This window comes from Nyctibius grandis, chromosome 26 (genome assembly GCF_013368605.1).
Source record: "Nyctibius grandis isolate bNycGra1 chromosome 26, bNycGra1.pri, whole genome shotgun sequence".
Taxonomy (NCBI): domain Eukaryota; kingdom Metazoa; phylum Chordata; class Aves; order Nyctibiiformes; family Nyctibiidae; genus Nyctibius; species Nyctibius grandis.
The window spans coordinates 5,962,539-5,977,348 of record NC_090683.1 but is presented as its reverse complement, the minus strand read 5'-3'; the positions used below and the strand labels follow the sequence as shown (position 1 = coordinate 5,977,348).

Below are 14,810 nucleotides of genomic sequence, written 5' to 3'. Positions count from 1 at the left end.
ATCCCCAAGAGAACTAGTTATTTATAGGCAGCTTCTTCGGAAGCAGAATTTGTAAAAAGAAATAGTTATTTTAAAAACCAGTTTGTCAGCGAATATGAACTGTTTACTGCTCTAACAAAGCACAGCAGCTTGCCGTGGCTTTCCCCGAGATCACAGCACCACAGAACAAGACCCGTTTATAGTATAACACAATAGCGTGTAACGGCTGCACAGCAATTTGTAACTACTACTTGTAGCACAGCCTCCGCTAACAACGTTTGCGGCTGATATTGTGCCACGTTTTTGTTTTACAACCGAGGAGTTTTGCTCCAAGACATACATTATAGCATGCTGACTTCGGGTTGTGACATTTTTCCACTGCAGTATAATTAATTTGTATGCAGGCTCCACGGTCCTGTGTAAGCTTGTCCCGCAGCACCATGTTGCAAGAGCCACACAGAGCTGTGCGGTTGTCTTCGTTTAGCCCGCACCTGGGGCTGAACAATAACAGTTTTTCTCTCACCCAATGTCCCTTCCCCAACTGAGGAAGGAAATTGGGAAAAGGAGGGAGACTCGTGGGTTAAAATTGAACAGATTTAATAAAATCAAGAAACAAATATCAATGATAGCGCAAAACATACAAAAGTATACTTAGCTACAGAGTTGCAGCAGGTTGTTCCAGGAATACCAATCATTGGGAAGGAAAAAAAAAAAGACTAGAAAAAAGGAGAGCAGAAAGAGCCCTCTTCCTCCCAAGTTTTCCTTATATAGTGAACTTGACGTTAATGATATAGAGTACACCTGCGGGCCAGCCTGGGTCAGCTGCCCTGGGTTTAGCTGCTAATGGCCCTGATGACCACGGCTGGCCACAAACTGAAACAAAAATCTAACAGAAACTTGATACTATGAATTTTAGCCCATGAAACCAGGACAGCAGCGAACTGCTCTGACTTTAGCAAACGCTGGGGCCTGGCACCATTGCTTGGGGTCACGTTTTTCGTTGGTAACGGGGTTTTGGTGGGCCTGGTCTCACGGGAACAACTTTGTAGGACATCAGGGTTGTGCTACAACGCGGGCCGGTGGTGCACTGAGATTTGGTCACGGCAGCACCCTACAGAGCAGACCCACAGCTCCATGTGTGTTCTCACACTCACAACCGGAGCGATGCTCCCTGTGGGACCCCACACTGGGGATGGGCGCACACAGGCCCCACCGTGGCCACCGCGGCCCGAGGACACCAAACTGCCCCTGGGAGCCCTGACAGCCCAGCTCCCCCGGCCAGGAGGCGGCTGGAGGCGGGGACCGGGCACTGGGACCCCGCAGCACCGTGGCCGCGCAGCCGCCTCCCGCAGCCTCTGAAATGGAGGCCTAACGGCCGCCCGTATTAATTATTCATGAAGGGGTGGGGCCACGCTGTCTCGGACCTTACGGGGAGGGGCGGTGAGCTGATTAAATATTCAACAGGAGGGCGGGGACAAGATGGTGGGGAGAGCCGCGCGCGAGGCCCTCCCCTCCTGCCCCCGCTGAAAGGGGCAGCGGGCGAAAAGGCGGGAAAATAATTACTATAAAAAAATTAGCACAAAACGCACGGAGAGGGGCGGAATTATTAATAATACTCATAAAATACTACTGGAATAAGACACTTCCGTTGCCTGTAGAAATATCTTCCCTCCAACACATACATGACTGCCATTGACACCTCCAGCCCTGAAACTGAAATGTTTTTTTTTCCCATATTTGCAAACATTTCTGCTCCTGAGTAAAATACACAAACACAGGTGCGCCTGCCTGCGTGCTCCTGTCTGCATCACTATGCCCAGGTCCCACTTTTAACCCCAGTAGGTAGTGACGTTTGACTGAAATCATGCTTCAAAAAAATTAATTTTAAATAATAATTAAAAAAATAAAAGTATTTTTCTTTTTTTTCCCCCCTCGGGGACGTGGGGTCTGGTGCTCACTAGAGGCAGCAGGGGCTGCTCGCCCCACACGCCGCCATTCCCCCGCTGCTCCCCTCAGAGGCAGCTTGGTGGGCGCCTGGGCGTGTTTGTAGGGAGAGAATTTCCCTGAGGTAAAACACAGCTCATAAAGCGTTGTCTGTAAGTAGGCATCGACTGCGAGACCTCCTCTATTAACCGCGTGTAGGTTTGGGGGCGCAGGGCCCAGATTTCAGCCCCTCAGCCCCAATTTTGGCAGGCTGAGGGGGAGAGGGGCGGCGGAGGGCGGAGGAGAACGCGGCCTACCTGGTCGTTTGGCCTAAAGGTCTGTCATAGCCTGGCTAAATCCGACCCAAAAGCACAGGTAAAAGGCCAAATATAACCCACTCCTTCAAATACTGCAGTCTGAGAGGAAAAAACAGCCTGGGCTGAGGAAAAAAGGTGGGTGCTGGTGTTACCCCTCCGACCAGGCCCTGAAGGGATGAGCCCGGACCAGCCCTCCCTCACACCAAAAAAATCCCAGTCACCATCAGCAGCCGGGTCACAATTCCCTGAGATTTGCTTTCTACTCACTGTTATTCACTGATTTAGATGCTTACAGGGCTGGTTTGCACTACCAATCTGATGCAGAACCTTTAGCATAAGTAAAAATATGTTTTTTTTGTAAATTGTCAGTGTAGGCCAGGGGTAACGAGTGCTAACATAACTCCATGGCTGTGCTCGGTGCTCTAAGGTTTGTCATCCCTCACTTGAACTTGTACATTTTTATTTGTGCTGACAAGAAAAAAGAGAAAATTGAAAAAAAAAGAAAAAGAAAAAAAAAACCCTGTCAAGTTAACATTTGAAGGGATTCGTTTTATTCTCTTTGTGAGGCAGGGAAACGGAAATGTTCCAAACCAATCTCCAAAGTACACAACCTTTTTGCAATAAATGTTTGCCAAATGCTAACACAGGGCTGAGAGAAATATCAGGACAAAAGTGCATCCATTAGCAGGAGTTTAGCGACTGCTTAAGGACAAGAAACATTCTAGACCGGATTGGAAGTTGATGCTTTCTGCCTTGTAAACAAATTAGCTTATAGCAACAAATAAGATGACCCTTCTTGGCTAATATTATGAGTTTAGCTTGTTAAATATTTAACATTTACCTTTCAATTTCCCAGTCTGGATTAAGCAGTTCTCTAAACAAGTGGTATCCCAGCAGCAGATGGAGAGGCACAGACCATTGCCCTGCTCTGGCTGAACTCCCTAAGAAATAAAAAACACGTTAAGTCAAAGAGGAGGAAAATGGGAGCTTTCACTAAAGTCTCTAAGCTTTGGCTTTGAAACTCGCTGCTTGTACTCATTTTTATTTACATTAATTTTATCTAGCTCTGCTCTGAATTAAAATAGTGGTAGTCAATTCAACTTCAATCAAGTTGAATAGAAACAGATTGGAATTGGCTGAGTGCTTCTGAAAACCTCCCTTGTGGCGAAGTATTTTTTTCTTCCACATGACACAATTGCAAACCCAAGGTAAGATTTTCAAAAAAACACTTAAAGCTGCCATAAATCCTTACAGTACAGTCCTGCTGAAGACAGTAAGGGGAGTGAGGGAGGAAAGGAAAGTATCACAGGACTGCAACTTTATTTCTACAGTATGAATCAGAAATTTGTATCAGATTTAGCCTGTCTTGAACAAAGTTTAGTGGTGCCCTGTTTATAAACAGGAGTGGAGCTGCTTTGTGTATTATACACAAGGAATTTAAGTTGTCTTGAATCCACAGCTGTGCGTAGAAAATTTCGACTGACTTCACATTTACTTTCTTTGCTTTTAGAAGATAAACATTTTTTCATATAACCGTATGTTTATCTATAGGTGGTTTCTTGATTGTTCTTTAAGGTGTTACATCAGTTTTCTGTCTCTTGCCTGAGCAGTGTAAAAGCCTGATGAAACACTAACTTTAGGAGCAGTTACACTTGCTCACGGGCCTTGTGAGTGTTTAAACTATAAGCTTTTTTAGTTAGCTGGAATTATACCATACCTAAATTAAAACTGCTTCCAGTGAAGTAGAACTTCCTTAAATGCACAATGCAAACTCCATCCAGCACACAACTCGTCAGCCAAACCCATCAGTAACACTTTTAATGAAACGCCCCATATTCTTTCAGTTGTCAGGACAAACAGTGCTTCCATTGTGGATGAGGTCACTTCGCTCCGTGGCATGTTAGAGGGGTCTGGCTTGCGTGCTTCCGCAGTAAATACGAAGGATGTTTGGAACTTGTTTTCTGTAATTTTTGTAAATTTCTAATCTTTGAAACAATGAGGTCTATTCTCTGAGTGTATTTCCCACTGCTGGCAACTGGGATGTTGCACTGCAGCTTGGACGGGTTCCAGTGATGTAACCACCAGTGCTGCCAGCTCTTGTAATTATGCTGCAGCACTCATTCCCTTTGGCAACGTCCCTGAAGCCTCAGCTGCTGGAATCAAGAAACAGTGTGAAAAATCTCAGTTAAAAAAACCAACTCTCCTTGTTGCCTGACAAGGTGAAGTGTGCCTCTTCTAGAGACTCCAAACCAGAAGGCAATTCAAAAGAACACATTTATTGATCTTCTAAAGCTAATTACTTTTCAGACCCTCATGATTTTGGGAAAGCCTGGGTCACTGAATTTTTTCACATAGCAATACTGTATCATTTATTTGTCTACCACACATACAGTCATTATATGAAATTAAGCCATGTATCAATTAAATGCTGCAGGAAAAAATGGTTTGAAGCATCACTTTGTTACCTATCTTTTGTCTGTCATATGCAAGCATGCATATAAGTAGTTTTCACTCTAAAGGAATCAGGTAACATGACAATCCTTTCAATAACATCCCTATAATTTTTTCATGTTCTGTTGAATAATTAGTGTAACAAGGTAAAATAATTTCGTTAATTACTATAGCTTGTACCATTGCATACACTTCCTCAAGAGTTTCCTTTTAGAACTATTTTCCTCACTTTCTGATGTCCCACTCATGTCCCCCAGTGCTTTTATCTTTTCCTCCTCTAAGATAAGCTGAATACTCCATTGTCTAAGACATGGAATTAGAAAATTGTTTAGTAAATTGCATGTCATTGAGCTGAATTCAAACAAATATTTATCCTATGCATATGAGAAGTTTTTCACACTCCATCGGTGTGTCTACAATGGAGTAATTTCCTCTTAGCCTAGATTTGGGTATAGTTTTGGTCCTCTGAAAACAGGACTTTCATATTTTCTCTCCAGGTTAAATTTATGGGACTAACAGAACAATGACATCCGCTGCAGGGACCAGCTACACCTTCATTCCTAACCAGAAACACAGACGCAGTAACCGCCGCCCCAGACAGCGCTGCAACGTCGAGGACACAGATTCCCAATCTCTGTCGACACTTGGATATTTTAAAACACTTCCGTTAGAGATCTTTCAAATGGTATTGAGTTATCTTTCAGGTGAGAATCTGATAAGAGAGGTATTGCTTCCAATTTCTGAAAATTCACCACAGAAGTTTTCCATTTAGAAAAAGCCATTATTATTTAAAATGCTTTACCTTTTATCTAGTTGGAGTCACTTCATGTGAGTTATTCTCTAAATTTTCAGCTTTTATGTATGAAGAACCAAACGACCAAAATTTAAATTATAATTACAAACTATATGAGCTTGGTTTTGCCTATTATGTGTGAAAAGTATTCCTTAGATCTATCCATTTTTAGTTATTACAGTTTGTTGGCAAAGGTGATAAACAGTAATTAAAATTTATTTTATTTGTAAATCTTATTTCTTGGCCTATTTTTGAAGTAAGGTAAAGTTATTGACTAGTGATCAGCATTTTTCTTGCAGTGAAAATTTACAAGTATACTGGGCTTTGCCTTTTCAGTGAAGGATATCAGCATGCTGAGCTTGGTGTCGAAAACCGTCAGCAACCGCCTTATTAATTACATCTCAACCCCATCAGGAAACCGAAGGCTCTTATTGCAAGACTTTCATGACATTGAGCTACCTGGCAAGAGAGATGGATCCTATATTTTAGAGCACTACAAATCTCTAGGTGATCCTTTAATGCAAATGGTAACAATTAGAGAAGAACCAAACTCAATTAAAAGGTTTCTTCTCTTATATGCATCGATCGGTAATATGCTGAGGATATGGCCCAAATCATTTGTGCAGCTCCCTCTGAAAGTGAGGTTCCTCTGCATGCCAAATAGTCCACTCAAATACCATTAACTGGTGGGGGGAGGTGGGAGGAATTACCTGAAATGATTCCAAAACCTCTTAGTTATGGAAAAAATAATGTATGTTCTGCCTCCTCTGTGTTTATTTTTTTCCTATTAAACGGCAAGCAGAGCTTGGGCAGAGGATCAGTTCTCAGTAGTAGGTGTTTCCAAATTTAGTTTGTTTGGACACCACCACTGGAAACTGCAGCAGAAACCAAGACTCCCAGGCCCCACACTGGCTGGAGGAATTTGGCTGTTCAGACTGCCTTCGTGGATCACTTTGGAGCAGCTCGCATTCCTCAGTCTGGGAAATGCAGCCGCAGCACTTAAACCCAGTCTCATTCTAAAGTGACCAACAACAGTTGCCAGCAGAAAGCCTGCTTGATAGTCTGCTTGAGATGTATTGCAGATCACATTCCACTTCTTAGAAAAGAACTATGCTCATCACAAAAATGTTATCACAGTTGTCAGGGACTAGCATCCTCCTTGGCAGCTTTGTTCAAAGACTGAAATGGGCCTGAAGAGCACATTTCCCTCTCACTCTTAGCTTAAGGGCAATGTGAAAATGTCTGCACTTCTGCTGTCATAGCATACTAACCAAACCCTTTCTGGGTGAAAAGATTCACTTGTTCTTTCTTTCAGCTGCTCAGACCTCTTTTGGCAGAGCGTAGTAGAAATCTAGATCAAAATAACGTGGGTTCGATGGTGATGAGGAGTGCTGTACAGCCTCAAATTCAAAACTGTTGGCTTTTTAACTTTTCTGCTAATTTTTGAAACACATTAATTCTCATTCATTCTAAAGCATTCTATCAGAGAAGCAAATTAAATTAAAACATAATTTGATCCATATCCATTTATTGTTACCTATCTGATAAAAAGAACTTTGTTTATTTGACAGAGAAGTAAAATGATGCCATGGTTAAATGCAGAATTAAAGTATGGTTTGAACTTAAGACATTAAATAAAGGCTTACACAAGATAAAGGATTGCTGTTAAAGTCATTTAGACCAAAGACCTCCTACTGTAAGCAATCCATGTAGGTTTTGAGGTATCTTAAAATAATCTTAGTGTTTTATCTTTAAAATGAAGCCTGAAACCATGCAACTCTTAACAAAAAAGATAGTTTGGGCTTTGTAGTAACCACATACAAAATGGCAACTTATTATTTAATGTAGGTGTGAACCCACCACTAGAGCAGGCCTAGTAGTAAAAACAGGCCATATTCAAAATGTAAAGATCACGAGCAATATCTGTGTCATCAGTGGAAGGCTCAAGAGAACATTTTTGTTAAGAGGTCAGTTGTAAAATCAATATTTACTTTACAGCAGGGAAGACTTGAGTTAACGGGAAAAATTCATTCCTGTTCAGAGAGCCTGATCAGGGTCTACATACTACATAAATCTCACTTAAACCCAGAGGGGTCTGGCTCCACTCAAGTCCATGGTAAAAGCTTCCAGTACTTGTAATGGGGTCAGAATTTCAGTTGCTGTTTAAAATGGACTTGAGTTCCAAATGATCGTGGCACTGCCCTGCCTCACAGGGAGGGGTTTGCTGTACAAAACCAGGGGCAGTACCTTTTGCTCAATCCTTTTTTACTCAACATAATTTTTCCCCACACTCATGGCTGTATTCTGATTTGCAGCTACACTGTCTTAACAGTTTCAGCTATTCATCAGGGAGTTCTCTCCAAAGTCTGACCTAGTCAATAGAAAATTGACTAGACTGAGCTTTGGACCATGTCCTAGGCTGATGAATAAATTACGTCCATCATGTAGGAATGCTAACACACTTCTAAATAAGGGAAGAGTCAATTTAGAGCCACAGTAAAAGCATAAAGTACTTTTTTACACTGGAGAAGTTATGTATTTTTTGGGAGACTGACAATTGAGGGAAAAAAAATTTGGATTTTTTTTTCCAGAAAATTATGTGCTTTTCTGTGGATTTCTTGATTAATTAACAAGATATATATATATATATTTTATTCTGGTAGGAGTTTTTTGAAGATTAACCTATTCTCTATCAGTAGTGTAGAAAAAAATGCTGCTTAACAAACAGCTGTTCCTCACTATAACGAACTCCAGACTTTGACATCCTAAACACATACCATTTCAGTCCTGTATAGGAAAAATACTTTTACCTCTTAGCTATGTTTTACATTAACACGGTTTAGAATAGTTTCTTTTCAGAGCATGTGGCTATCTTGAAAAAATTTTGGAAGCTGGGCTTTCCATGATGTAAGGGGAAAACCAGCATTCCCCAGGGCACTGTTAAAAGAGGTGCAACAAGTAACATTTATTTCCAATATTTTTAACAGCTGTGATTCCAAAACCAATAGAGTAATTTTAATAGGGCTCCAACTGTGGCTAATGGGGAGTTTAAAACAACACAATAAACAAGTTGAAGTTATGGCATAGGAAGCTTACATCCTCCTTCATTCATTTTGTTCACAGGATTGTTGCTTAAAAGATGCACACTTCTCCTGCCTACAAAAGAGAGGCTAAAGTATACACACAAGATTCTCTCAGAAGTAAGTTCACGTTTCTTTCACCAGGGTTTTGGGTTGTCCCTTGCACTTACAGTGCCATTTCTAGAAGGCAATCGTTAGTTGAATTATGCCTTTTACTGTCCCCTTGCTGGAGTTTATTATTACAGTGTAATGAATTTATTGATTTGAAATCAGCCTCTTTCTAAAAATAACAGCAAAGCCTAAGCCAGCAGATTGAACACAACGCTATTCTGCTAAGATTATGTATTCCAAATCAGTGTTTTTGGACTTTTCTTCAGTTTGTGGACTACTAGAAATTTTGCAGTGGAAGAGCACAGCTGTTCATAAAATTTTACTCTCCTGAAAACAGGATTGCTCTTCTTAGAGACCTTTTGCACACCCATTGACAACGGTTTTGAACGTACCATAGCATAGGTACTATAACAACAAGGGAAGGCAATCCTTCTGAATCTCTCTAATCAATCAGTGTTGATGTACACAAGTAATAAGGAGAATTTGCAATCAATCACAGGAATTAGCTTATGCTCAGTTAAGATAAATTACTAACGTTTTGCATTTGCAGGTTTCCTGTTTTAAACTTAATGGTTGTCGAAGTCCTTTGCATTGTATAGGATTACAGTGCTATGGGGTATTTTTACAGGTACAGTATCTTTATGGAGAGAAGGCAAGTATCACAAATATAAAAGAAAATTAAGGGAGTTTTCTAAATTAATCTGTGTTTTTGCAAGATATTTAGAAATACAAGCCCTGAGCGGGAGGGGGGAAAGATATGTATTCACACAGTTCTCTGAATTTCCTTTCTGGTTGTTAAAGTTGCTGATTTGACTCTTGAGAATTCCTTGGTCTGGATTTTACTACCAACCAGTCTGGATTTTGATTAGTGATTTATTATCTAAGAAGACATGGGAGAAGAGGAGCATTTTATTACACGGCTTCAAATTCACAACTCAAGAGCAGAGATGGCTTAGTTTAAAAGGACATGGCTATGCACATCATATGCCAGAATATTTTTGTTAGCTTGTGGTAGCTTAAAATTAATTAAAACAAAAAAATCAGTGTCAAATGAATTAGTTCAGCAATTCACAGCTTAGTTCCTGTAATGACTACTGTGATTGCAAATGTGCAGTAAAAGGCTACGGGTAGGACCTTTTTAACACTACTTGAGATGTTTGATTGTGAAGTGTTTGAATTGCTGTAATGGAGGCTTTACTGGAGAGTAATTTCCTTCAAAAAAATACAGAAACAAATTCTCTCTTAGGAGAACGGGCATTTTGAGCACATTTTAAATGCACTGAAGTCTTAGAAACTTGTGCCTACAGGTGTTGTGTATACGTATGCAGCATTAAATTATTTGATAGTACAAAAAATGTGGTTATCTTTCCGTGGTTGAGAGTTACAGATAATTATTTGTGCTGGGACGTTTGTCTTTGTAGCAAATAGCTTTGTGTACTTTGCCATGTAAGGTTCAAAAATAAGATCTTGGCCCTGAACGTGGAACACCATTAGCAGCTTTTGATTCTGGGCTGCATTAAGCTTAAGTACAACCTCTGCCATAAAGTACAGCACCTCTGCAGCAGATAATGGTTTCCCTACACTCATCAGGGAGACGCATTCCAGGTATGACACCTTCCCTCTCTATTCTGATAAATTGCAGGACAGATTGTATTTATGTAATAGAAGAAATGGCATTGTGTTCTAAATCTATGGCTCAGTCTATTCACTTTTACCCCATTTCTTCTCTAATCTTCAGATCCTAACAGCAGGCTGGGATGAACTAGAGTGCCACCGGGTTTTTAACTTCCTCTGTGAGCTGAGCAATTTACCCCGTAAAGTGCAGACAGTTGTCAGCAGCAAACCGGGTAATCATCAAAGCAGACTAAAGTCCTACAAAATCAAAATGTGCTATCACTGAGAAGTCAGAAAATGGATCTTGATTACTGCAAACAAAATGTGTCTAGAATTGAGAATGTTTTAGCTCAGCTAAACCTTGCAGCACCAATTCTTTCCTGACTCTCATGTACCTTCTGTTAGCTCCAGTATTACACAGCAAGTGGGCATTCTAAAGCAACTACTTGGCCTTCATACAGACAGATACAGCTATTTTTCTTCACCAAAAACAAAGCAAAGTGCTTTTGTCTTTGACGTGTATCCTGTCATGAAGAAAGTTGTCTTGAGAGGCGTTTAGGTTTTTTTAAATCATTCCATTATCAAGCCAATGCATAAGTTATGTGTAAATGTAAACAGTAACAGGGACTTGAATCTGTTCTACTGTGTACCAAGGCAGTGAAATGAATAGGGAAGGAATCAACATAGAAATGAAGTGACACAGCAAAAAGTTAGGTTTAGTATTTCTGAAACACAACACTGACGTGGCACATGCCTCTCAAGAAATCCTCATGTTACCCAGCATGGAACTGGGTATTTCTGTGGAACACTTTTATACACAGCCATATACACACTTCCCCCTATTTCCACTTATTGATGCCATCAGAAAGATCAGAGTAACCAAAAAACAGAGCTGAGAGCCCGTGAAGACACGCAAGAGCTGCTGCAGAGAGGTACCAGAGGGTGCATTGATAGATTCGATGGCCTGAATTAGCACAACGTATCCAAAAGAGCCAAACTTGGGAAGTAACAGCTGAGAATTTACTTAACCCCCCCTAAATGTTCTTGGGCAGCTTTAAGAAAATCCTTCCTCCTCTTCCTATTAAAAAAGTGACCATCTACATTGCGTGAGGCTTAATGGATTTATAACATCTGTATTCTTTTGCCCCAGGAAGCTCCCGGAAGCTGGAGCTGCGCATCAGGTTATATTGTCGGAGCGTCTTGTTGAACCACTGGATTCGTCGAAGTGATTCTGCCTTTTGGCTGACTCGTATTTTAAAGCCGTGGCCCATGGTTAATCAAGCTCGCCTGCTGTATATCATCTTTGGGCCAGTGTCCCCTCTTGATGGCAAGTAGTTTGGGGGGGTTAATTTTCAAAGTTTGAGAATGAGATTTCCTCGCAGGTTGAAAACCAAGCTTTATGCAAATAAAATGTAATCTTATCGCCTAGAAATAATCATTCTGCTTAACCAGACCTCACTAACATATATAAAATACATAAATTATATATATGTGTGTATGTATATCTACATCCATATATATAGATATATATGAAGTTACAATTCAAGTGAAGAAATTGTACCTCTGTTCCTCTATTCTCCCCTGCTCAGGGTAGAGTTAGCTTGAACGCACCTCAAAGAAGCATCTGTTTCCCTGAAGAACAGCATGCTTTCTCACTTAATTATTAGACCCGGGTTTCTTTAAATCACCCTTTGATTCCTGCTGTAACCGACACTGTCCCTCCTAAAATGACAGATGGAAACAATCTCACTGTCACACAGGCTGAGTCATGTTACCTGAATTCCCCTTCTCTGACTCTGCTGTAAGGCCCAGTTTAGCACCTTCTTTGCTTAAAAAAAACCCTACTTTGTCACTTAATAGCAGTTGTGATTAATATCTTGCTCAGGACATGTGGTTTGGCAGAAAATGGTAGAAGGACCAACAGATGAGACCAGTCTGAAAGGTCTAGCAGATGCGATTAAACTGCTGTATGATACAGAAGCTAGAGAGTGGACAGCAGATGATGTTATCAGTCTTGTGGATGAGCTGTCAGGTGTGTTTTTGCCTTTATCATTAATCTGCAGGATTATATGCTCGTGGCCTCCAAATCTGGCAGTAAGTGTGTTTCAGACTCACAGGTGCCTTGGGAAACTCACTGCACTGTTCCTCACGGTAGCTGTGGCATAACTGGAAAAGTCATTACACCGCAGCCAGGCAGCAGCTGGGGCTGAGAGAAACCCAGCACTGCTTACAAACTCAGGCTGTCTTTCCCCGTTGTGAAATATTTTAGGAATCCATGCAAACCTTTAAATCTTGTCTAGCCATTATTAAGGAAACATTGTCCAAGTTGCGTAAGCTGAAAACATAATGTTTGTTCAAGCCAGAATTCTACTGAACGTTAATGGCTAAACTGAAAGTTAGTTTGGGGTGAGATTATATCACGGAAGCTATCGTGAAGAGCTCTAACTGTATTGCTGGTAGGAATTGCTTATATGACTTCATTGCTGCAGTTGTATTCCAGAGGGTGTCCCCTCACAAATTCTGGTTAGCTCCCAAAGCCACCAAGTCATAAATTCATGTCTTCCAGAATAGGTTTTGTGGCACTCCTTGCTTTTTGTTCAAAGAGCACTAAAATTCTCTTTATTTTATCACAAAGTTGTTCCCCGGGAGTGGCTCATGGAGAACAACGCTCGGCTTCTCATTCTGAGTGGAAACAACATTTGCTTCACTTTCATGGCCAGTAAAGCCATGAACAGGAGAGCCTTTGAGCTAGCCAGACTCGTGGTCTTCCTGGCCGTGGTGAGTACTACTGCACAGTACTACTTTTGTCTCTTTACCCCCAGATTTGCTTACTCAGACTTGAAAACTCTTTCCCCATCTACTCCTACGTACTAGGAGTAACTCCAGCAGAGGCTTGGTATTTATCCACCCTCTGGTCCCTGTCCAGCACGTCTCTGCAAGGTAGCGAGCCTGTCCCTGAGGAGAAGTAGCACTAGCAAAAGGTTGTGGAGTTCCTCCTTTAGCATGCCAACGACAAGAACAACCCCTATGTCCTCATAAAAAGCCCTAATTTTCCTGGCTGCAACCAATCCAATCGTTCATTAGAAGCCATAGTTAATTCTAAGATTGAATCTTGCCTTTTATAGCATCGTAGTCATCACAAAAGGTGTCTTTCTAATATTTCCTGTGTACCTCAGGTCTGCGAGAAGGACCTGTACTGCATGGACTGGGCAGTAAAAATGATGCAGAAGGTCTGCAACGTGTTCAGCACTCCAGTGGAGAGAAACAACTTCCTGCAGTGCGTGGAGAACGCCTTCGCTTGCCTGATCATGGACATGCTGCAGGCAGTGCTGGCCGGTAAGCCCGCGGGTCTGCGAGCCGGGCCGAGCCCTTGGGTCAAGAGCTGGCACTGGCCAAGGCATCGAGCAACGCAGCTGGCGTGGCATCTCCTTCCCTCCCTCACCAGGCAGGGCATTACGGGAGTGCCTGAAGTTTTGTGATAACAAAATAATCAATCAAGCATCATAATTGGGAGGGACGTCTAAGAGATTCCTGGCGCCAGGGATGGTGAAACCAAGAGCCTTTTAAAACACGTCCCACCATGGCACTGGGCCTGAGGTGCGTTTGGGCTGCGTCTGAGCGGCTGCCAGCCAACCTCTTCAGCTCAACAAGCTGCAGTTGCTCCCTGTCCACAGCTTGTCAGCCTTGATAAAGCCGCACGCCTGATGATGATGGCAAGCTGTAAGAGCAACAGCCTGCTCAGTTAGGACAGATTTTTGTCTTCACACACAATTGTTCTTGTCTGTCTTTGGACAAGCTGGTGAAGGGGTTTTGGAGGGAGTCTCCTGTGTTGTTTCACAGCTGTCCTGCCATCAGGTGCGGGAGCTCAGGCCTCATAAATCTAAGCAGAGGCTGCTGATTCAGCCTCTGCTGAAAACACTGAAGGAGTAAGATTTCTCTTCAAAGAAGTCATTTAGTTTCACTAATCATTTTTAAATGCTTTTCTTTGCCCTGGCAGGGGATCGTGATGAAGAGGACAGCAACTTCTTGAATTTGTTTCACCTTGTAAATGCACAAGCGAGCTTCCACAAAGAAATCCTGTACCTGACCATGACAAGCAACAGCAACACTGCCTAATACTATGAATTTTAGAGACTCTTGCTCTCCTCCTGCTGTTTTGGGTTTGTTTGTTTGGGTTTTTTTAAACATTTGCAAAGCAGTGTCCAATTATTTCTTAAATTTCCATTCCAGTAAGAGCTGGAGTGGCAGCGGGAGAAGCTATTGACATGTCAGACCAGCTGAATGAGCTCGTGGAGCATATTGGGGGTCCTCTAAGCATTTGCAGTGGAGTTCTGCGTGTTTTGCTCCTCTGAGGGCCTCTGGTTTGGGAACATAAACTTCATTCTTTTCCCACTGGGTATGTTTGCATACACAATAAAAATGACACAGTTTTCATATTTGATGTGCATACACACATTGAAGAATGTTATCTTAGTTCAGAACCAAAGACATTTTGATCTTCTAATTTTGTTTTCTCTTGGGAATCAGAGGAGAAAGAGACAG

General features: G+C 41.7%; 1 protein-coding gene across 1 annotated transcript; it reads left to right on the top strand.

Annotated features, from left to right (window-relative positions):
• The first annotated feature begins 5,193 nt into the window (after positions 1–5,193).
• Positions 5,194–14,384, top strand: FBXO47 (F-box protein 47). Its single transcript, XM_068419036.1, has 10 exons — positions 5,194–5,374; positions 5,800–5,970; positions 8,587–8,663; positions 9,205–9,282; positions 10,393–10,501; positions 11,419–11,595; positions 12,154–12,300; positions 12,904–13,046; positions 13,445–13,604; positions 14,266–14,384. The coding sequence occupies exons 1-10, from the start codon at positions 5,194–5,196 to the stop codon at positions 14,382–14,384; spliced, it is 1,362 nt and encodes a 453-aa protein (XP_068275137.1).
• Positions 14,385–14,810: the final 426 nt, after the last annotated feature.